Source organism: Scyliorhinus torazame, chromosome 10 (assembly GCF_047496885.1).
Source record: "Scyliorhinus torazame isolate Kashiwa2021f chromosome 10, sScyTor2.1, whole genome shotgun sequence".
NCBI classification, from domain to species: Eukaryota; Metazoa; Chordata; class Chondrichthyes; order Carcharhiniformes; family Scyliorhinidae; genus Scyliorhinus; species Scyliorhinus torazame.
Window position 1 is genome coordinate 261,463,975 of NC_092716.1, and position 25,377 is coordinate 261,489,351.

General features: G+C 44.2%; 1 protein-coding gene across 2 annotated transcripts in view; it reads left to right on the forward strand.

The window, feature by feature from the left end:
* ano1a (anoctamin 1, calcium activated chloride channel a) overlaps positions 1 to 25,377 on the forward strand; it is a 235,369-nt gene that overhangs the window by 35,423 nt on the left and 174,569 nt on the right. For both annotated transcript variants that reach the window (XM_072466740.1, XM_072466741.1), the window contains exons 5-7: positions 17,718 to 17,769; positions 18,491 to 18,546; positions 19,910 to 19,951. In XM_072466740.1, coding sequence (XP_072322841.1) covers positions 17,718 to 17,769; positions 18,491 to 18,546; positions 19,910 to 19,951 — 150 coding nt within the window. The remainder of the gene's footprint in view (positions 1 to 17,717; positions 17,770 to 18,490; positions 18,547 to 19,909; positions 19,952 to 25,377) is intronic.

A 25,377-nucleotide genomic window follows, 5' to 3' on the forward strand; every position in this document is an offset into this window, starting at 1 on the left:
GAATAAGCTTTTCAACCTGATGACTGACTGTAATGAAACTAGGATAAGCAAACATTCCCTAAATACATTGCCTACGTTGAGAGTAATCATCTGGTTTAAAATCTCACTTGGTGTCCAGTTATCATCTCGTGTGGTGTTGGGAGGATATTGAGGTTTTGGTAGGCTGCGGAAAAGGGCCACAAGATTGGTTCTTAGGCAAGCACCTTAGTTACCCAAATACCGTAACTGCAAAGAGTGCAGTGGCTGGAATATTTGGAGACGGGCCGAGTCTGGGAGTTGGGTTCAGGAGCTACACAGGGGCGGGATTCTCCCTTTGGGGGACTAAGTCCCCACACCCGGCGGAAAACGGGCAAGCATCACTCCAGACATTTTCCTCAAGTCCAGGGTGATTCCCCATTTTCCAGGGGGCTAGCAGGCCTCTCGCGTGCGTCCCGCAGCTCTGGCTGCTGACAGAGCCCTGCTGTACAGACCGTGTGGCCACACATGCGCACGGCGGTGGGCGCCGCCGACATGGCGGAGCCACACAGTGGGCCCGCACGGATGAAGATAGGTCACGATGGCCCGCCGATCGGTACCCCAGATCGCGGGCCTGCCCATCGCGAGGCCCCCCAACTCCCCCGGTGTCCGATCCCCACCATAATGCCCACATCAGCCGCGACTCTGAGTTCCCGCCGGGTGGAACCACATTAGAACCACGCCGGCGGGAACTCAGCCGGTCTATCGTGGAGGATCGCCGGGGGGGTCTTTTCCAAAGGCCCCCGACCGGTGCCACGTCGATGGCGCGCGAATGGCGGCGAATCTCCGGTCGCCGGTTATTTCAACTGGATAGTTTAGGGAGGCTTGATGGCCTTGCTTGTAATTTAGCTAAAGGCAGAATGAGGTTGGATGCCAGGTCATTCATTTTCCAAAGAATTATGGGCCAGTGGAATACGTTGCTGACTTGTACAATGAATGCTGACTCACCGTATTCTTCAAGAGGGAACACACAACCTCTTTTTGACTGGGATAGAGTTCACCTCATCCAAGAGGTATGGGCTCTGTAATATCAAATCGGGTCACTGTGATCTTTTGGCCTGTTTCCAATCCGATTAATTTTCAGGTTTGATTTACTGAATTATCTTGGGTTTTCCAGAAAATTGCGTCATGTCCGGTGGCTGGAGCATCTGTTCCATGTACGTAAGACATGACAACTATAAGGAACAGGCTAAGTAGACATTCTTGTGCATCAAATTTGTATGTAAATGATTTGCAACACATTAAATAAAATATGAACATGTTTCTTGTGCTTTCCAAACACTGGAGGAGGATAAGTTTATGTAAAACAATTTTCCGTCTCTTAATTTTTGGCTGTTGCCTTGTCATACCCAAAATGGGGAAAATAAACAGTGACAGGTTATGCTGCACTGCAGGATGTGGAGGTCAACTAATTCTGAACGCCCAGAACAAGATGATGGCTTTATTCTAAATTGTCTGATGAGATAATCTTCAATCGAGTCTGGTCCCAGAGTGACAACATTCTTTGGTGAAATACCAATTGATATAGAAGTTTAAAAGCAATAACGGATAAAATAATGGTTCCTGTCAGCGAGAAGATTTTTCCGAACATTATTTGTATTGGAAGAAATGGTTTATATCGAAGTGTTTATGACGAGTTTATGTTGATCATTTCTCCTCCAGCGTCTTTTTCTTTCTCTTCTGGTGAACAGAAAAGACGACGCAATGGTGATACCCTGAAGGTCAGGAGGGAAATGTAATATTGATGCAAAGCCATTCAACAATGGGTGTCCCCTGACACTAAAAAAAAAAAAACAGGAATAAATGAACAGTGGGCAAACTGGAATGTAAATTTCAAATGATGAAGTTTCTCCTAAAGGTTCTGTCCTCCACTCGGATATCTTCTCTCCCAGCCATGACTTTGTTTCATCCTGGCACACTCCTCTCAATGCGATCAGTCACTGAGGATGGACTATCGGGTTAAATCACCACCAGTCAGCTCTCTCCCTGAAAGGGGAAAGCAGCCCATGGTCATCTGGGAACATGGCGACCTTTTATATCTATTTATATTTATCAGAGAACAAGACCTTTATTGTTTCCTAAACAGGAAATGTCCATGGGACAAAATGGCCGATTCAGAACCTTCAGGAAAAGATTAATCTCGGGAAAGGAGTGCTCCTTTAATTTATTGCTGCTACTTGAAGAATAAGCAGCAAGTTTATAGACACACCGCATTCCCCACCAAGATCTCGCCCCTGGAAAGTGAGTTGCAAAAATGAGTTTGGTGGTGTGAATATTTTAAACTTTTTATTATTATTGATTGGAGAGCAAACATTTCCGAATGGAGTTCCCACCTGCGATGTAAATTATGCTGATTAGTGGTGTTGGCAAAGACTAAGTGTTCAATCATCTACATGTCTTGAGCTCAAGGTTTATTTTTGGATGTGGCTATCATATTTTTAGAAATAGGGGAGCATTTATTTAGGAATCTGGAACCCAGGTACACGCGTCCAAAAACATATGTGCTAATGAACAACAAAAATTTACATGATTAACTGGGGGGGGGGAGGGGAATTTTGCAGGATGAGGGGAAAATAGGCATTGAGTCAAAAAATGAGATATTAGGAGTGCTGGCTGACCGGTTGGCCAAAACATTGTGTTTCAGTGAGAACTTTAAAGGAAGGGGGTTGGGGGTAGGGGGGGCATGGTGGAGGGTTGTTTTGGGGGGGGGGCGGGGCGGCGGGGGGAAGTGTAATGACCGAGGGGTTTACTGAGCAAGTGTGTAGCTAGGCTGCTGAAGACGAGATGGCCAAGATGGTCACAACTCGTACTAACCCCACCCCCATGCAAACGCATGCCCCCACACACCTCCATGGCAGACCTCAGGAGCCATGTGGAAATAAAGGGCGAGGGGGAGAATACGAAGAGTCACAGAAACGATCTTTCAGTGCCGGGCCGAAGGACATTGTAGATTGGGATGGATGAAGGCATGGCAAGTTGAGGAAAAAATAATTCCATTTCAGACGCTTGAGGGGTAATGAATGAATTTTCACCACTGAGGCGGACAGCTCAAGTCAGGAAATTTCCCAAACTCTGCAGACCTGCCTAGGTTCAAAGGTCCCCAGCAGCTCTGACCCTCATTCCTCACAGCTCGCACGAACCTCTCCCCCATGCCAACTCATGCCCCCACACACCTCCATGGCAGACCTCGGGAGCCATGTGGAAATAAAAAATAAACATCTAACAATTGTAAATTGATCTTGATGGTGAGAACTCCCATTCATGAAATCTATTCAAAGGTTTTAAACCTCCACTGGATAAAAGCAAATTACTGCGGATTCCGGAATCTGAAACTAAAGAGAAAATGCTGGAAAACCTCAGCAGGTCTGTGAGCTTTGACAAAGAGTCATCGGACTCGAAACGTTAGCTCCTTTCTCTCCCTACAGATGCTGCCAGACTTGCTGAGATTTTCCAGCATTTTCTCTTTCGTTTTAAATCTCCAACTGGATTATCTCTTGAACATGCGACCTTGGAAATGGAGTAAGCCCCTCGAGTCCATTCTGACGTATAAAAGCACAGTCCTTCCCTACACCTGAAGGACTGTAGCGGTTCAACAAGGCAACTCGCCACCATCTTCTGAAGGGCGATAAACGCTGGCGTAGCCAGCGACGCCCACATGAAAACTGCATGAACACATGGTCATTCTTTTTCTAGCCTATACCAACTTGCCTGTCAGTCAAATCAGTCCAGCAGACAGATTGTTTTTTTAGCTCTCTGACCACTTCAAACTTTATTTTCCATGCTTACTCCAGGGATGAAAGACTTCAGTTTGAAGTAGAGATTGGAAAAGCTGGGACTTTCTACCTTTGGGAAAAGAAAGCTGTGAGGATATATGATCGAGGTATTCAAAATAATGAGGGGGTTTGAAACCATAGCCCATTGGGGGGGGGGGGGGGGAGAAACTATTCCCATTAATGAAAGGATTGAGTACAAGACGGCACAGATTGGAAAGTGATTGGCAAAAGAAGCAAAAAGCAACATGAGGAAAATCTTTTTCACTCAGTGATTGATTAAGGTCTGGTTTTGCACTGTCTGAGAATATGGTGGGGGCAGGTTCAATCCAGGCTTTCAAAAGGCACTGTCTTAAGAGGAAGAATGTGCAGGGTTAAAGGGGAGAATGTGCAGGGTTAAAGGGGAGAATGTGCAGGGTTAAGGGGAGAAGGTGAGGGAAATGGCACTGTGTGAATTGGTCATTGAGAGAGCCAGTGCAGACACAAGAGTCCTGTACCACTGCCATGACCCCCTGATTCTGTGAATGGTCAGGAAAAGTGCTCAGCATGATTTATGGATTCCATCATCTGCCAATGGTTTTGGTTGGAAATGAAGAAGTGTCCAAATCCGAAAGTTTCAAAGACCGGTTGAATCTGACTCTAAGATGGCTCCTGTCTAATGCCAGTTTTCAAAATGCAACAAAGCCAGGGTTGCTCTCAACTTTTTCGAATCGTACCAATAATTAGCCGCCCCGCCAGATCGAAACCCTTCTATAAAATCTTTATACAGCGTGTGCAGCTCAAAGCTGAAGTTCATGTCATGCATTGAGATTTCTTTGTGTGGCAATTTTTTGAATGTGTGAACTTGGGTCAGCCAGGCATTTAGGATTTGAGTGAACAGGACCGGTAACTATGGGCGCGAAATTCATTTGTAGAGCAGTGTTAGCTGCACTGATATTTCCGAAAAGTTTGTGGCGAAACCGTGCCAGGATCTGCTAATGGCCCAGCCCATGGGACATTCTTCAGTCATCTTCTCCATCCCCCCCCCCCACTGTGCTTCTCCATCCCCCCCACTGTGCATGTCTTTAACCAATTTCTTTGAAGGGTTGTGAAATTCTAGGTGAAACTATCAGTAAGTGTACTGCACACCACATGGACTGCAGCTCATCACCACCTTCTCAAAGACATTTAGGGATAGGCAATAATTGCTGGCCCAGCCAGCGAAGCCCACATCCCAGAAATGAAGAAGAATTAGCACCAGTATCAAGAACCCACTCTGGGAACAGGTTATCCACAGCGTCCAACAGTCGGGCCAGGTTGGCATCACTGAAACATGGGGCTGGTCAGCGCAGTGGCATCATTCAAGAGCTGCTCCCCCTCACTAACGAGGAGTTGCCGAGTACGATCCAGGCAAATCAGCTGGTGGAGCAGTCATTTCCGCCATGGGGCTAGTTTAAGTGCTCTAACTAACGCTGGATATATGTGACCGCCTTGCCAGGTCAGCCGTTGAGAAGCACCCGGTAATTCAATGAAGAGTGCCAGAGAACATGCCAGGAGCAACATCAGGCATACTGAAAAATGAGGTGTCGACCTGGTGAAGCTACAACACAGGACTACTTGTGTGGCAAACAGCAGAAGCAGCAAGTAATAGACGCAGCTAAGCGATTCAGTAACAAACCTAAGCTCTGCAGTCCTGCCACATCCAGCTGTGAATGGTGGTGGACAATTAAACAACTCCCCGTTGGAGGAGGCTCCACAAATATCCCCGTCCTCAATGATGGAGGAGCCCAGCACATCTGTGCAAAAGGCAAGGCTGAGGCATTTGCATCAATCTTCAGCCAGAAGTGCCGAGTGGATGATCCATCTCGGTCTCCTCCGGAGGTACCAGCATCACAGATGTCAGTCTTCAGCCAATTCGATTCACTCCACGTGATATCAGGAAATGACTGAATGCTCTGGATACTGCAAAGGCTCTGGGCCCTGACAATATCCAGCAATAGTACTGAAGACTTGTGCTCCAGAACTTGCCTCACCCCTAGCCAAGCCGTTCCAGTACAGCGACAACACTGGCATCTACCCGGCAATGTGGAAAATTGCCCAGGTGTGTCCTGTACACAAGAAACAGGACAAATCCAACCCAGCCAATTACCGTCCTATCAGTCTACATTCCAATATCAGCAAAGTGATGGAAGCATTGACCAACAGTGCTATCAAGTGGCACTTACTCAGCAATAATTTGCTCACAGAAGCTGAATTTGGGTACCACCTCATTACAGCCTTGGTTCAAACATGGACAAAAGAGTTGAATGCCTGAGGTGAGACTGACTGCCCTTGACATCAAGGCAGCATTTGACCGAGTGTGGCATCAAGGAGCCCGAGCTAAACCGGAGTCAATTGGAATCGGGGGGGAAACTCTCCGCTGGTTGGAGTCATACCCGGCACAAAGGAAGATGGTTGTGGTAGTTGGAGGTCAATCATCTCAGCTCCAGGACAACACGGCAGGAGTTCCTCAGAGTAGTGTCTTGGGCCCAACCATCTTCAGCTGCTTCATCAATAAATGTATTTTTTTTAAAAACAGTAATGTTAACAACACACTCAACAACCTCTCATTCCACAGCTTGTATAATTTTTACCACCTACACTTGCCCCAGCCTCTGTGACAAACAGTACCTCAAACATTGTCATGGACAACCCGCGCCGTGTCTCAAAGCCCCCCCCCCCTCCGACCCCCTCAACTCAAATATGATCTATTCCAACCGTAACAAGTCCTACAGATCCCTTAGCTAGGCTGCCACTCGTCCCGGAGCAGCAGTTGCTCCAGTAGGGTATACCCTGGCAACCTAGTAAGCACCCTCCACTCCTTTCTTGCGAAGTCCCGCATCTGCATGTATCTAAATTCACTCCTGCTCGGCAACCTCGCCCATCCAATCCCGTGAACTGCCCTTTCAGATACAAGTCTCTCACCCTCTCGGTCCTGCCTCCCTCCACTTCCTGTACATCCCAACCATCTCCCCCGGCTTAAACCTATGGTTCCCGCACAGTGGCGTCAACCCCAACATCAAGTGCCTCCTCACCTGATTCCTGACCATCGAATGTACCACCCTGTATACTTCTCCGGAGCTAACAGTGGAGCCGTCACCATAGCCCTGAAGCTGGATCCCATATAGGACACCTCCTTCATCCTAACCCATTCTGCACCCCCCCCCCCCTCCATCTTCTCAATGTTTGCTGTCCAATAGTAGTGTACCAGGGGCACCAGCCCCCCTTTCTGCCTCTGTAGCAGGGCCCTCTACCCCTGCACCCTTCCATCATAAGGTCAGAAATTGGGATTTTTGCAGGTGTCTGCACAATGTTCAGCACCATTTGCAGCTACTCAGATAATGAAGCAGTCCCTGTCCAAATGCAGCAAGACCTGGACAATATCCAGGTTTGGGCTGACAAGTGGCAAGTTACATTCACACCTCACCAGTGCCAGACAATGATCATCTCCTATGAGAGGATCTAACCATTGCCCCTTGACATTCAATGGCATCACCATCGCTGAATCCTGTGAGTTACCATTGATCAGAAACTGAACTGGACTAGCCATATAATACCGTGGTTACCAAGGCAGGTCAAAGACTAAGAATCCAACTGCAAGTAACTCATCCCCTGACCTGCCCCAAAGCCTGTCCACCATTTACAAGGCACAAGTCAGGAATGTAATTGAATATTCCTGGGATTAGGAAATCCAGGGCAGTTATCTTTGGTATGTAGCCAGTGCAGACTCGATGGGCTGAATGGCCTCCTTCTGCATTGTAAATTCTAAGATTCTATGATACCCCTTGTGCAATAGCCTACCTGGCTAACATGATTATTGGGCTTCAGAGGACATAGCTAATTTGCATTTACAGAAATATAGTTGCCATAGCAGTGAAAGAGGATGGAAGGTCAGTGTGACTTGAATCGATATTTCACAAACCGGCACAGTAAATTTTGTAGTGTAGTCACTGTAGGAAATGCAGTAGTTAAGCCAAAGCAAACAGTCCTAAATAATGTGATAATGACCAAATAATAACCTGCTTCTCGGTGATATGGGACAAATATTAGCCAGGACTCCTGTTCTTTTGTTTTTTTTGTTCATTGAGAGAGTAGATGAGGACTCAGTTCATCATCTCCTCTAAAAAGATGCACCTCCAACAGTGTTGCACTCCCTCCCTATTGCTGCAAAGTGTCCATTTGGGTTTGTTCGGAGCGTCTGGAGTGTGACAAACCCACAACATTCTGACTTGGGCAAGAATGCTCCCAACTGAGCCATGACAAACATAAATTCCTGTTCCATGTTCTGTCAACATTTGTAAAATTTAAAACTTCCTGTGCTATGCTCCTCCACTCCCACCATCCAAATGCTTCTTTCTTTGCCTACTTTGGATTCTCTGCTTCAACCAGTGCTCAAAAAAACACACTCTGCAAAAGCAATCCCTTGTATTTCAAATTACTGTTGTGCCTCATTGTCTAAACGAGGACATTAATTAAAAGGGAGTAATTGTTGTTCATTAAGTATCTGGCAAATGCCAAGAGGCATAATTTTCCATCCACATAGGCCTTGCTCGAGTCTGTGTCGATTGCTAAATTGAGGCAAATCAGTCCACTGTCATGATTAACCATGGCTGTTTATTTGCCTCATTCACTTTCTGACAAAGGCACTCCTGTGGGATACGCGGTACCTTGAGATTGTGAAGGGTCAGACAACAACTTGAATTATGCCTACAAAATGAGCTGGCCTAATGAGTCTCTGAAGATCGGTGGATTAAATTTTGGTGCCTTAATTCTGGAATGATTCTTGGGAGTCAGAGTGAGGGGTGGGAGGTTTAGTGAGGATTTGAGGATAAAACCTTTTTCCCCAGAGGGTGGTGAGGGTCTGGAACGCACTGCCTGGGAGGGTGGGAGAGGCGGGTTGCCTCACATTCTTTAAAAAGTATCTGGATGAGCACTTGGCACGTCTGAACATTCAAGGCTGTGGGCCAAGAGCTGGCAAATGGGATTAGGTAGACAGGTCAGGTGTTTGTCATGGGTCTGTGCAGACTGGATGGGCCGAAGGGCCCCTTCTGTGATTCTGTGTTATCTTGAGATGGTTGACCATGTGATGGGAGTATGTGGTACAGATGACACAATTATTTCATGACCGGAATATCTTCCCTTTTGTTTACCTGCTTTTGGCAAGGCAGGTAAATGTTCTTCTATCCATACTCTTCTTTATTTCCTCCTTTTAGACAGCAGACTATTTCTAGTAGCATCTGTTAGAGATTAATAGAAAGCCGAAGCTTTCACAGGTCAGCAATTTGCCCCTGTCCCCATTTTAAAACTTTGGAAGAAGGAAGACGGGCAGTAGGCGCCCTGTGGCTATTTGATGATGATTGCTACCATATGGGACTGTCATTTTCGATTTTTTTTTTTGAAAGAAAATTGGGAGAAGTTATTTTTGTAAATCATTTCCCAGCTTTTTCATGTTATTTACAGAAATTTTTATTCTCATCAGATGAGTGATGTGTTTTTTTTTATTGGGCAGGTCAGTGGCTGTTTCAGGTTGGGGAAATTTGATTGAATCATTTTACAACATTCACCTTAGGAAAGTTGTAAACATCATTTACCTGTTTTCTTCTGACGTTGCTGCTGAGAGTTTTGTAACTTCCTTCACCTATATGGATTGATTGTACTTTAGAACTGAATGTGTGGTATCATCTATATCAGGACATGTCCAATGAATGTCCAGCCCACGCTGTGTGTTACAGATCTCATTTGATTAGTTGTCACTTTCTTTGGTCTTTCTAGAGTTTTAAGCCTTTGACTGAAGACCGTTTACGGTATCTACTATCTGCATATATTGCCTTACATTAGTCAGAGCTGAACATCATTTGTTACTCATCAGTCTGGGCTGGTTTACTTCCTTTTGACTTGTTTCACTTTTCTCAAAATGCTTCTTTGCTTTCCCACGGATTTTTGGATCTTCGAGGGAAAATTAAATATGTTTACGATATCGTCTTCAGGAGCATTAGTAATATTATCCCGTCGCAAAGGTTGCAGGTTGGATCCCGATGGGCCGCCCTCACTAATCCCAAAGAAGTTTAAAATAGTCCTGTTTATGATTAACCACTTTATCGTTGAATATCCTTTCTTAATTTGTCACATCCTCTTTGATCCCATGTGCCTTTGCTTCAAGTCTTTTGTGAGATTGCAAATCACATCTCGAGAGTTTGAGAAATGTGAGCCTTTTGTGAACTCCTTGCTGCTGTGCCTCTTTTCTCCATGTAGGGACATAGTGACAAAGCAAGGCCATTCAGCCCCTTGAGCCTGTTCTGCCATCCGGTTAGGTCATGGCTAATCTGTTTGTTGACGTCACTTAACTAACTAACTTCCATGTCCCTTTAGGTCCTTTCCCAACAAAATACTAGCTTCTGCAGATTAAAATTTTCAATTGACTCAACCTCTGTAATTGTCACACAAGTAGGCTTACATTAACACTGCAATGAAGTTACTGTGAAAAGCCCCTCGTCGCCACATTCCAGCCCCTGTTCGGGTACACGGAGGGAGAATTCAGAATGTCCAATTCACCCAACAGCACGTCTTTCGGGACTTGTGCGAGGAAACCGGAGCACCCGGAGGAAACCCACGCAGACACGGGGAGAACGTGCAGACTCCGCACAGACAGTGACCCAAGCCGGGAATCGAACCCGGGTCCCTGGCACTGTGAAACAACAGTGCTAACCACTGTGCTATCATGCCGCCCTGTAGCCTTTTGTGAGCTGAAATCCAGGGTTGGTGTAGAAGTGTACTTCCTGAGTAGCCAAGCCTATATTTTAAGGTTCTATCCCATGTTCTGGTCTGCCCCAACACAATCTGTTTCTCACAATCTGCCTTATCAAATCCTTTAATAATCTTGGAACCCTCGATTAAATCACCACCCTGTGTTCTATATTCACAGTCTACAAATTGATGTAGTTTGAGACGGATTATAATTAAAATATTAAAGATTAACCATTCTTAATTTCTAGAGTCCAGTCAACTGGACCATATAGAACACAAAGAACAAAGAAAATTACAGCACAGGAACAGGCCCTTTGGCCCTCCCAGCCTGCACCGATCCAGATCCTTTATCTAAACCTGTCGCCTATTTTCCAAGGATGTACTTCCCTCTGTTCCCCGCCCGTTCATATATCTGTCTAGATGCATCTTAAATGATGCTATTGTGCCCGCCTCTACCACCTCCGCTGGCAAAGCGTTCCAGGCACCCACCACCCTCTGCGTAAAAGAACTTTCCACGCACATCTCCCTTAAACCTTCCCCCTCTCACCTTGAAATCGTGACCCCTTGTAATTGACACCCCCACTCTTGGAAAAAGCTTGTTGCTATCCACCCTGTCCATACCTCTCATAATTTTGTAGACGTCAATCAGGTCCCCCCTCAACCTCCGTCTTTCCAACGAAAACAATCCTAATCTACTCTACCTTTCTTCATAGCTAGCACCTTCCATACTCCGGCAACATCTTGGTGAACCTCCTCTGCACCCTCTCTAAAGCATCCACATCCTTCTGGTAATGCGGCGACCAGAACTGCACGCAGTATTCCAAATGGGGCCTAACCAAAGTCCTATACAACTGTACATGACCTGCCGACTCTTGTACTCAATACCCCGTCCGATGAAGGCAAGCATGCTGTATGCCTTCTTGACCACTCTATCGACCTGCGTTGCCACCTTCAGGGTACAATGGACCTGAACTCTCAGATCTCTCTGTACATCAATTTTCCCCAGGACTCTTCCACTGACCGTATAGTCTGCTCTTGAATTCGATCTTCCAAAATGCATCACCTCGCATTTGCCTGGATTGAACTCAAATCTGCCATTTCTCTGCCCAACTCTCCAATCTATTTATATTTTTCTGTATTCTCGGACAGTCCTCCTCGCTATCTGCAACTCCACCAATCTTAGTATCATCTGCAAACTTGCTAATCAGACCACCTATACCTTTGTCCAGATCATTTATGTATATCACAAACAACAGTGGTCCGAGCACGGATCCCTGTGGAACACCACTAGTCACCTTTCTCCATTTTGAGACATTCCCTTCCACCACTACTCTGTCTCCTGTTGCCCAGACAGTTCTTTATCCATCTAGCGAGTACACCCTGAACCCCATACAACTTCACTTTTTCCATCAACCTGCCATGGGAAACTTTATCAAACGCCTTACTGAAGTCCATGTATATGACATCTACAGCCCTTCCCTCATCAATTAACTTTGTCACTTCCTCAAAGAATTATATTAGGTTTGTAAGGCATGACCTTCCCTGCACAAAACCATGCTGCCTATCACTGATAAGTCTATTTTCTTCCAAATGTGAATAGATCCTATCCCTCAGTATATTCTCCAACAGTTTGCCTACCACTGATGTCAAGCTCACAGGTCTGTAATTCCCTGGATTATCCCTGCTACCCTTCTTAAGCAAAGGGACAACATTAGCAATTCTCCAGTCCTCTGGAAACTCACCCGTGCTCAAGGATGCTGCAAAGATATCTGTTAAGACCCCAGCTACTTTGTCCCTCGCTTCCTTCAGTAACCTGGGATAGATCCCATCTGGACCTGGGGACTTGTCCAGCTTAATGCCTTTTTAGAATACCCAAAACTTCCCCCTTCCTTATGCCGACTTGACCTAGACTATTTAAACATCCATCCCTAGTCTCAACATCCATCATGTCCCACTCCTTGGTGAATACCGATGCAAAGTACTCATTAAGAATCTCACCCATTTCCTCTGACTCCATGCGTAGATTCCCTCTTTTGTCTTTGAGTGGGACAATCCTTTCTCTTGTTACCCTCTTGTTCCTTATATACGAATAAAAGGCTTTGGGATTTTCCTTAACCCTGTTGGCCAAATATATTTAGAACATAGAACATTACAGCGCAGTACAGGCCCTTCGAGCCTCCATGTTGTGCCGACCTGTGAAACCACTCTAAAGCCCATCTACACTATTCCCTTATCGTCCATATGTCTATCCAATGACCATTTAAATGCCCTTAATTTTGGCGAGTCCACTACTGTTGCAGGCAGGGCATTCCACGCCCTTACTACTCTCTGAGTAAAGAACCTACCTCTGACATCTGTCCTATATCTATCTCCCCTCAATTTAAAGCTATGTCCCCTTGTGCTAGACATCACCATCCGAGGAAAAAGGCTCTCACTGTCCACCCTATCCAATCCTCTGATCATCTTGTATGCCTCAATTAAGACACCTCTTAACCTTCTTCTCTCTGACGAAAACAGCCTCAAGTCCCTCAGCCGTCCCTCCTAAGATCTTCCCTCCAGACCAGGCAACATTCTGGTAAATCTTCTCTGCACCCTTTCCAATGCTTCCACATCCTTCCTATAATGCGGCGACCAGAATTTCATGACCCCTTTTAGCCCTCTTTATTGCGCGTTTGAGATTTGTCCTACTTTCCCGATATTCCTCCAAAGCTTCATCAGTTTTAAGTCGCCTAGATCTTATGTATGCTACATTTTTCATCTTAGTTAGTCTCACAATTCCACCCGTCATCCATGGTTCCCTAATCTTGCCATTTCTATCCCTCATTTTCACAGGGACATGTCTGTCCTGCACTCTAATCAACCTTTCCTTAAAAGACTCCCACATTTCAAATGTGGGTTTACCCTTAAAGAGCTGCTCCCAATCCACATTCCCTAGCTCCTGCCGAATTTTGTTATACTTGGCCTTTCCCCAATTTAGCACTCTTCCTTTAGGACCACTCTCGTCTTTGTCCATGAGTATATATGGCAGCTGTTTTGTCGCGTTTTGTTTTGTTTTGTGTTGTACAGACTCATAGGAACATAGGAAATAGCGGGAGGAGGTAATTTGACCCTTTGAGCCTGCTCCGCCAATCATTATTATCATGGCTGATCATCGAACTCCATAAAATGTTCACGCTCTTCCACCCCCTTCCCCCCCATATCCTTTGATCCCCTTCGCCCCAAGTGCGAGATCTAACTGCTTCTTGAAATCATACAATGTTTTGGCCTCAACCACTTCCTGAGGTAACTCATTCCACCGTCTTACCACTCTCTGGGTGAAACAATTTCTCCTCGTCTCAGTCCTAAAAGGTTTATCCCATAGTCTGAGACTGTGACCACTTGTTCTGGACATCCCACTATCAGGAACTTCCTTCCTGATTCTACCCTGACTGGCCCTGTCAGAATTTTATAGGATCTCTATGAGATCCACCTTCCCACATTCTTATGAACTCCAGCGAATATAATCCTAACCGACATCTCTCCTCAGAAGTCAGTCCTACCATCCCAGGAATCAGTCTGGTAAACCTTCTCTGCACTCCCTCAAAAGCAAGACCATCCTTCCTCAGATAAGGAGACCAAAATTGCACACAATATTCCAAGTGTGGCCGCCTTGTATAATTGCAGCGAGACATCCCTGCTTCTGTACATTAATCCTCTCACTGTGAGGGCCAACACACCATTTATCGTCCCTGCCACCTGCTACACCTGCCTGCTTACCTTCAGTGACTGGTGCAAGAGGCCACCCAGGTCCTGTTGCACATTCTCCCTCAATTTATAACCATTCAAATAATCTGCCTGCCTATTTTTGTTAACAAAGTGGATAACCTCTCATTTATCATGTTATACTACATTTGCCCACTCACTCAGCTTGTTCGAATCACACTGAAGCATCTCTGCATTCTCCTACCCAGCTTTATGTCATCTGTAAATTTGAAGATATTGCATTTCATTCCCTTATCTAAATCATTAATATATATTGCATATAGATGGGGTCCTAACATCAATTCCCCACTTGTCACTGTCTGTCAAGCGGAAAAAGAAACGTTTATTCCTATCCTTTTGTTTTCTGTCTGATGACCAGTTTTCTATCCTTCTATCCATCTCAATACACTACCCTCAATCCCATGCACTTTAATGTTGCATGCTTATCTCTTACGTGGGACTTTGTCGAAAGCTGACGGTCCAAATAAACCACATCCACTGGCTACCCCTCCAACTCTACTGGTTACATCTTCGAAGAATTCCAATAGTTTTGTCAAGCATGGTTTCCCCTGCAGTAAAACCTTTGATAATGGACACTGGAATTTTCCCCACCCCCAACGTCAGGCTGACAAGTCTTATAATTGCCTTTTTTCTCTCTAACCCCTGTTTTAAACAGTGGGGTTACGTTGGCTACCCTCCAATCTGCTGTAACTGCTCCAGAGTCTATAGAATCTATAGACTCTGATGACTGTAAAAATTGGTATGTTGAATGAATATTATCATGCAGATAATATCTGAATTAGAAACTGCCACTTCTACATTGCCAGTGAAATAGCAGCTCCGGAATGTGAGTCACCCTGGATCATTTTCTTTAATGCATCTTGAGGAGCCTAGTGTACTCTCTCAGAATTTACTTTCTCTCTAGATGGTCAGCTATCGGAAGGTTACACCACAAGGCTGCGACAGGTTTTGTGTTTGCCCTCCAGTGCCTTTACTCTGTTTTCTCCATATTTCCCCCACCCCCCCATACTTGGCTACCCCTACCTCCATCATATTTTGCAAAGAAAGATCAGTGTATTCCTGTCTAGTTCATAGAGGTGCGGGGGTGGAGGGTGGTTGCAGTCTCAATGGGCTGTGTTCCTATATCTAGTGGCAAGTGTTCCCAGCAATTTTGTCACAGTCCTTTGGAATAGATTGGCCATTTTCTTGAGTACATGTTCTGGAATCCAGTGAGGGAATAGCCTCTTGGAAAAACTTTGCCTGATCAAAGACGTTTATATTCTGTGACTGACTAATCTTACTAGAAATCTCTCCTTTCTGTCGGTCAAACTTATTTCCCGTTGCCCTCCTCCCCTCTCGCTGTCAAATTCCAACAGAATCTTTCTATGATTAGTTCCTTCTCGGGATATATTTAGCAATTTGTTGAAAGTCCCATCCTGTCCTCTTCCAGTATTTGGCGTATTTGGCCTATTCCATCTCCATATCCTGCACTATTTTATGGGATACATGTTTCAGTAGATCAAGCATCTAGACCAAGTTGATGCTTATGGTTTATTCAATTCTATTTTACAGAAATAATTTGTTGTCTAAGAATAAGTTCTAATAAGATCTAAGTTTTTAAGAATGTTTTTGGACTTGTGCATTTGTTTTTAGTTTAAAGGCAAATAGTCCATTTAATTACAGGAAAGTGAAACAATAGAATTGCTGATATTGAAAATCACATACTGAAATTGCTGGAGAATGTGGGAAAATATATACACAACCAGATTCTTCTGCTTTTATATGTTTTAAAGTCTATCCAACAAATAGTACAAGAAAATGACGAAGACATGGTATTTTACTTTCAAGCTACTCAGATCTGCAATTCATGACCATCTCTGATTTTTGATCTCTTGCCAAGTCCACATGTTCTCAAATTTTCACAATATCACCCTCTAACTCAACAGCTCAACTATCAGAGCGAAGTTTACAAATATGATGCAAAAGTCACCGATTATTTTGTAGCTCTGCATGTATTTCTGCTTTGTCTGTTAACTTGATCACAACTGCAAATCCTTGCAAAGCATTTCTTTAGTCACAGTACAATATGGGAAGAATAATGTTAAACATTCGCAGAAACTATGGTAAAAGGATTCTTGCTGCTCATTTTAGCACTTAATTGAAGAGATATTAGATGTTGGAGAGCAAAGCTGGTGGCATCACCTTTTCCAATGAGTTGCGAATATTTCTGAATAGTAATTCCCTCGCTTCTTAATCTGAACCTTCATCGTTGACGTGAGATTGTCCTGGATTTTGTGGCAGTAATGATGACACAATGATTAGCATTGACCATCATTACTCTACTGGAACTGAATGGAGTGTGTACATGAGCAGAATAATGGGGAAATCCAGAAATGATTCGGTATTCCTCAAGGCAGTGTCCGCTGGTGATTTCCTCCCCCATGCTCGACTCAATCCCTAAGCAATCGGTGCATTGACTAAACTTCCATCTTTGAGGTCAGCCTTGTTGCAAAAAGCCATGAAAGGTTGTTGCATCTTGTTGAGCGATGTGCAGCTGGATTTTAAGCTCATAATTACTGCTCAACGTTCTGACCCTGACAATTTTACGTTTGTGGAATGTCATATTTATCCACTTTTTTTGTTTAGTACAGTTTTGTTTTTTAGCGGCTTAATCCAATCTTAATTTATATTATTATTGAATATACATTTTTTAAGTGAATGGATTTGGTGTTTTTAATTTCTGGTTTGCTGTCTGTGTGACTACTGCAATGTGATTGGCTGCGTACCCTCCTCGCTGACATCACGGTTGCTGGATGCCCAGAGATCTCCTTGACTCAGTGCCTGATTCAAACTGCTGCTGGGAAATCCATGGCAAGAGGTTGTTGGATCTCTGCAGGAAGCTTTCTCTGCAGTCTGCTATAAGCGCTGTTCGCTTTGTGCTAACTGCAAAATCCAGCCCAATATCCAAATCATGCGCCATTAGCATTGTGTGATGTGGCTAGTGTAAATAGTGTTGTGCAATTAGTGTGAATAACCCTAGAAAATGTTTGACCATTGCTATCATTATTTGAAAGAAAAATTTGAATGCTAGTTCTCCAACACCAAGACCGAGATCCAAGCAAATATGTGACAAAACTAAGAAGGGGCCAAGGTCAGGGATTCGAGTCCCTCCAGTTAGTATTGGAAAGTGATCAAGATAACTGCTTTCTTGTGTAGAAACCCAAGGACTAAATAAAAACTGGTGAAATGTTTATGAATTGTCCTGAGTTAATCCATTAAATTTTGGATTTCAAAACTGTCGACTGACCTGTTGATGCTGTTATGCCTGGATATAATGGAGAGTTTTAGTAATCTGTAACACTTGACTCATAACAGAAATAGCAACAGTGTAATGTCATAAAATAATATACTTGTTCTTTTCTCTCCTAGGTTTATGAAATTTTGAAAAGAGCGACTTGCACCAGAGCAAAATATAGCATGGGTAAAGAAAGATTCCTTCCTTGTAATTTTTCTCTGTTTAAAAAAAGATGCGATACTGTAATTCATCAGGGGGTTGGATAGGGTGGACAGTGAGAGCCTTCTCCCGCGGATGGAAATGGCTGGCACGAGGGGACATAACTTTAAACTGAGGGGTAATAGATATAGGACAGTAGTGCGGCCGTGGAATGCCCTACCTGCTACAGTAGTGAACTCACCAACATTGAGGGCATTTAAAAGTTTATTGGATAAACATATGGATGATAATGGCATAGTGTAGGTTAGATGGCTTTTGTTTCGGTGCAATATCGTGGGCCGAAGGGCCTGTACTGCGCTGTATTGTTCTATGTTCATCTCTATATAGATGGACACTAAGAGCAAATGGGACCAATGTACTGCACCTGTTCAAGCGCCATCTACATGAAGCCATGTAATGTTACCTGTGAATACCAATTAAAATATAGTTCGTGTATTCCTGGAATTAACCTGCACACGCCCTCCTGGATTCTGGCAGTGTTTGGCAAGACCTCCCAGCCACGCTCTGGAACTCATCAATGTGTGATCCACATTAACAGGATAGATATCTTCCTGGTGGCTCTTTCACACCTTCTCCTTTTTCATACACTGGAATAGTTCAATTATGATTCAGAAGCTTTTATTACATGGCAAGAACTAAACCTTGTACTTCAATTCTATGTTTAAACCCAGCATTTGTTTTATTACAGGGATCACCAGCCTTATTGCCAGTGGAGTTTACACTGCAGCCTACCCTTTACATGATGTAAGTAATACTGGATACAATGGACAATAAAATGTTCCATTCTTTGTGACGCAAGCTTATTAAGAAGGTGTTGAATGAAGTGAGGCTTGTGTTACTAGTCCACAAGCTGACCTGTACAAAATGTTGGAAGTGGCTAGCAATGGGAAATCAAAGTTGGATGAAATCCTAGCTGAAGGTCATATTTGAATCAAACGAATGTCAAAGAGAGCAGGATAATTACTGCCTTTTCTTGCTGGACAGCACAAACACAATGCAACTATCAGTTTCAGAACAAAGAACAATGCAGTACAGGAACAGGCCCTTCGGTCCTCCAAGCCTGTACGGGTCATGATACCAACCTTGACCAAAACCCTCAGCACTTCCTTGTGCCGTATCCCTCTATACCCATCCTATCCATGTGTTTGTCAAGATGCCTTTTGAACGCCGTTAATGTATCTGCTTCTACAACCTCCCCTGGCCACAGGTTCCAGGCACTCAGCACCCTGTAATTTGCTGCCTGGGGAAAGTGGGCAGCGTAATCAAAGACCCCTCCCACCCGGCTTACTCACTCTTCCAACTTCTTCCATCAGGCAGGAGATACAGAAGTCTGAGAACACGCACGAACAGACTCAAAAACAGCTTCTTCCCCACTGTTACCAGACTCCTAAACCACCCTCTTATGGACTGACCTCATTAACACTACACCCCTGTATGCTTCACCCGATGCCGGTGTTATGTAGTTACATTGTTTACCTTGTGTTGCCCTATTATGTATTTTCTTTTATTCCCTTTTCTTTTCAAGTACTTAGTGATCTGTTGAGCTGCTCGCAGAAAAATACTTTTCCCTATACCTTGACAATGAACAAAATCCTATAAAGTGACACGCTAGTGGACAGTGGGTTGTTTGAACCCATTCTTTTTGACTGCCTGCTGTATAGTTTGATCCACCCATTTCCAATGTTATACTTGTATTTTGACATTGTTGCGTCTGTTCATCGTGGGTGGATGTTGAGTGGGGACCTCCTCAAGGGGGTTGAGTCTTGTGGCTTAGTGAACACTTTTTTCCAGGCTGACTTTTGTTCCAAAGCACATCTGAAGGATAAATTCACTTACTTTTCTGCATGTGTATTTTTGAAATCCCTGGAGTAAGTTTTTTTTCTAATTCCCCTCCTAGCCTCGTCACTGTTGATGAGCAATTAATTGTGGAATATTTCTGCTAAGTTCATTGTGTGCCTTCCATACAGGTCGACCTGTTCTTTGTTTAGTAAATTTGGAACAAATAAGCTATTGAAAAAGCTATTATTTTTAAATGTTACTACTGTTACATGTATGGAGGAGGAAAATGAAGGTCATTTCTCAAGCCATCAATTTTCCTTTCCTATAGGGTCATTATTCCGGTGATCCCACGGAGCAAAATGATAGGAAGGTAAGTCGGATTTTGAAATATCATGATGCTTGTGATAGAATTTAGAATTAAATGTTTGAGAAACCAATTCTAATTGAAATTGAAACCTTTAATTGGCTTAGTAGTTTCAGTCACTGCATTGCTCAGAACAGGGGTCGTTACCATTTTAGGAGGTGAAACGAAATAAAAGCCACCATAGTCCCAGAAGATCATAAGCTCCTCTTCAAGGGATGGTGGTGATTTAACCGGAGGCTCACCACGCGTCAAGCGAGGGCAAGGTTGAGAAGGCAGGGCCTTCATGGCTAACTGAATCCGATACGGGAATTGAACCGCGTCACGAACCAGCCATCCAGCCAACTGTACTAAAGCGATCCCTTCTCTCCCTGAGGAGTTTTGCCATTATCCAGTCGGAGTGGTGCCACTATTCAATATTTTACAGTAAATATGCCTTGGGTTTTGAATGCTAACACCGGGCTATCTAGATGTTCAGGGTGGTAAGTCAATCTTGTTTTGTGCTGAAATGCTTTTTGAAATTTCTAAAGCAAAGTATAAGGTTGTATACTGAGTTGTAACCACTCTGATTAATTTAAGGAGCTCTGTAGGTGTGACCTTTCCAAGTTATATTAGAATGTCAGGATTTCTGTAAGTAATTGCCTTATGATAATGATATATGACACCGCAAGATTCAATTTGGCGCAATCCCTGGCGGAACGTCGAGAACACTATGGGCACATTCTAGCGCCAACATTGTTCCATCACGTGGTAGGCTCTGTTCTAATGTAGCACGAGTATTGTTGAGTTGAAGTCTGGCCTCCTGACAGTTGAACACACTGTGATCTGTGCTATTTGTTGGTCAGAAGCATCAAATGTGATGTGGTCCGCTCATTTTCCATTTTGCGCAACCAGCGTAAATGGTGACTAGGGTCAGCTTGTGAAATCAGGGGTCAGATTGCAGAATAGATCGCCAATTCTCCGAGTTAGGAGTGAAGGGCAGCGACTCAGTGACTGAAGGTGGGATAACTGTTGTTCACAATTTGTATAACCTGTTTGGAATCAACAAATGCTTTCTAAATTTGGGGGCGTAGGGTAGTAGAATCAGCACAGACGAACCGGAAATTCCAGAAACATCAACATACATGCAGAGCAGGCAATAATAATGGGTGACAATTTCATCCTGGGTGAGAGACTGCATTTTAAGAAGAAAAATATGAAGGTCACAAATTAAGTAAGAAATAAGAATCTAAATGGGGCGGAGGAGCAAAGGGATCAGTGTACAAATAAGTCAATAACATTAGGAAGATGGATTAACATAAGCAAATCATCACTAGTGTTTAGTTCTACAGGGGTTGAATTGAAAAGCAGGCTATACGAAACTTGTACAAAACCTTGGAGCTCTGTACAGTTCTGGACATTGCAGTAAAGCTACCAAGGCACGGGCAAGAGTGTAAAAAGATTCACGAGGGTGATGCTTGAACTGTTGAGGTTCTACCGCTGGATGGGCAGGCTCCATCCTTTATTTCTGGAAAAGAAAGCTTGAGGGTTTACCCAATAAGTTCTTTAAAATTATGAAAGGTTTGAGAAGAACAGTCTTTCCACTTGAAAGGAAAAGCAACACAGGAAGCCTTCAGCATCCGATAATCACCAATATGTGAGGTATTGTGGGGAAATGTCTTTACCCAAACAGTGATTTTGTTTTGTGACCCAAATCCACAAGCTAATAGCTTGGATCAATTTAATGTGGAGCTAGGTAAGTATGCGAGGGAGAATAGAATAGAATAGATGGTTACGCTGATATAATTGGATAAGGAAGAATGGGAAGAGGCTGGAGTGGAGGATTACCAGTGAAATGGATTGTTTGGGATGAATGGGTTGGCTTGTTTCTGTATTGAATGTTCAATGTATTCTACATAAATGTTTTGTCTATCGCCTGCAATGCAGTTTCTTCCTCCAAGTCCTTCAGCTGGAGGTTCAGACGTTTCAAAATATCCAATTAAGAATATAGGAGAGCATTTAGGAAGGGTACAGGCGATTGGCCACACCATGCACTGTTCAGCTTGAGACATTCGTGCATCCAACTACAGATCCACCTTCAGTGGGCACTTCTCAAATTTGCTCTGGGCTCATAGTGCGTTACGCTTGTACCGTATTTCAATTACCGTTTTCTTCAGCCTATCTGAGCTTAGGGTGAGCGATTGTGTGCACAATGCTAGTCCACCCAAAAGAAGGTGACTCTTGGTATTATGTATTCTGATTAACCACTTTCTCAGTGCAGAAAGGTACATCTTTCCATGAGATTTTATACCCACCTAACATGGACTGTACATCACCTGTGCAATCTCCTGAGGGAAAATGCTACATAAACAATCTCCAATCCCTAAAGGTAATCGAGGAAAATTCCAGAAGATTTTATTTATCACTCCTAAATCTCACTCCTTCACCTGCCTTGACTGGTGCAGCAACCCAGGGACAATTATACAGTAGAACGCTCGTTTGATCATCTCTGACCAGAGAGAACTTCTAACCTTGTTCCTGGTCAGAGACATGAGTGGTTCAATTATTTGGTGAGGCTCATTGACGCAACCTGTCCACACTTGGAAAAATGCGGAACATCTTTTTGTCTCTAATACCTTTCCAGTGCCTTTAATTCTGTGTTGACCTTGTAACATAGGCATCATCTGCATCTAAGAGACTTTTAGATTTCCAATGTTTTTCTCCAGTTAAAAGTTCAAATTTGGACGGTGTGGCTGAGTTGAGCATTGACTCAAAGGGGCAAATGCATTTTAACTCTTGAAGGAAGAGCAGAATAATAACTTTGGGTGCCTGCCACGACACTCAGGACTAGTACACGGTCAATTCCAGTCCAATCGGCCCCGGTACCCCAACATAAGTGAGTTAATCAATAATTTGCATGTTTCTCTGAGATCTTTGACCTGTGGCTGCTTCAGTGACTTACGGGCACCAGATTTGTAAGTAAAACATTTAAACTGCTTATTTATAAGAGAAGGGCGGCGCAGTGGCTAGCACTGCTGCCTTACTGTGCCGAGGATGCGGGTTCAATCCTGGCCTTGGGTCACTGTGCATGTGGAATTTTCACATTCTCCCTGTGTCTGCATGGGCCTTACCCCCACAAAGCCAAAGATGTGCAGGATAGGTGGATCGGCTACACTTGCCCCTTAATTGGGGGAAAAAAGAGAAGAGATACACCTATAATGGAAATAATACAACAATGGTCGGCTAATTTAACTATTCCACCCTCCACCCAGGCACACACCAGACAGACACACGACAGATGGGAAGGAAAAGGTTAAAAAATAACAGGGATTAAAAGGGCAGAGGTGAATCTTTGCGGGGTTTCTTTGTAGTCGGCGATTTTGCAATCCTTGTTTGGTTTGGATCTTTTTAGAATCAGCCTTCAATTAGACCTCGCGGGCTGCAGGAATTAGTCTGGAGGGTCGCCTTCACTTGTACAGGCCTCCACCAGATTGACTGTCCTCACAGAGATAGTATTAGAATTATCTACCTGTGAGTTTTGAAAGAGGGTTTTCCGTCCATGCTGCCCCTGGAATGCTTGACTGCACTTTCAACTGTAGTGAAGAGAAAGTAAAAGACCCTTTCTTACAGCCCACTAGAGATCTCGGGGGGGGGGGGGGGGGGGGAGGGGTGCAGGGGGCAATCAGCACTATGCCTTTCCCAGCCTTCCATGCAGGGGTTAGGTTTTCGCAGGTCTGGCTGGAGAGTGTTTTAAAATCGCCCGCCTTAGCTGACTGTGTTTAAATCCACTCCTGCTGCTTCCTAGGTTTTCACAGAACTGAGATAAAAATGGAGACTGCTTTCTTCCAGAATCTTCTGAAGGCTCTACCAATCCCAATCAAAAACAGAAAATGTCCAAGAGTTTTGGAGCTGCTAGACAAGTCCATAAAAGTAACATCATGAGCTATGCCACAGAGCACACTGCGTCAAGGGGTGTGTCTGGGCCAGTCCAAATAGCAGCTTGCGGCGGCGGGGTGGGGGTGTCACTTCAAAACCAGAAGCCTGTAGTATTAAAAACAGCCAGCAGGACAGGCATTTAAAGGAAACCAGGATCAGACCAGGAAATAAGAGGTTCCTTACATGCTCTGTATCTTGATGGCCCAGTTTCTACAAAGGTTATAGTAAATTAATGCAACCAACTGCATTCTAGTGTGTTTTTTTTGTAAAATAGAAAGAAAGAACTTGCATTTATTTAGCACCTTGCATGACCTCCTGATGTCCCAAGTCGCTGTAGGTTAAGGAAGTATTTTTGAAGGCTGGCTGCTGTTGTAATGAAGAGAATACAAGAGCCAATTTGAGTACAGCGAGATTTTTTCCATGATGTCCAGAGGTTATTTTGAGGCATGAAGGATTGAACAATGGACTTTTTAATTCCACTTTGCTTTGAACCTAATCTGTGAAGTGTTTTCTAATACGCTCTTATCTCTGTTTTTTGAATTTGAGCCATAAGCTTTTTTTTGTAAGAGTAGTTTTATGGTAACAGCAAAATAATCCGGGTCTGTGATGTATTGTCTAGCTGAGGCATTAATATTTTCTTCAACTTCAGAGTTTGGAGAAACGTAACAACATCTAGCATAAGGTGCTTTAACTGTTATTATTTTATTAATGAAGGCACCTTGGTTACAGTTTTCCCACTGCACCAGTTTGGGGATGCTACATTCTCAGAACCACTGCAGCAATAAGAACAAAGAACTAAAAGCAATATAGCACAGGAACAGGCCCTTCGGCCCTCCAAGCCTGCGCCGACCATGGTACCTGCCAAAACTAAAACCGTATGGACTTACGGTGTCTGTATCCTTCCAGTCCTACCCTATTCATATATTTGTCTAGATGCCCTTTAAATGCCACTATCATACCTGCTCCCACCACCCGTGGGCAGCACGGTAGCCTTGTGGATAGCACAATTGCTTCACAGCTCCAGGGTCCCAGGTTTGATTCCGGCTTGGGTCACTGTCTGTGCGGCGTCTACACATCCTCCTCGTGTGTGCGTGGGTTTCCTCCGGGTGCTCCGGTTTCCTCCCACAGTCCAAAGATGTGCAGGTTAGGTGGATTGGCCATGATAAATTGCCCTTCGTGTCCAAAATTGCCCTTAGTGTTGGGTGGGGTTACTGGGTTATGGGGATAGGGTGGAGGTGTTGACCTTGGGTAGGGTGCTCTTTCCAAGAGCCGGTGCAGACTCGATGGGCCGAATGGCCTCCTTCTGCACTGTAAATTCTATGATAATCTATGATAACCTCCCCAGGCAGCACGTTCCATATATTTACCACTGTGTAAAAAAAAAAAAAAAAAAGTGTTTTTAAAAAAAAACTTGCCTCGCACATCAGGGCTGGTTTAGCACAGGGCTAAATCGCTGGCTTTGGAAGCAGATCAAGGCAGGCCAGCAGCACGGTGCAATTCCCGTACCAGCCTCCCTGAAC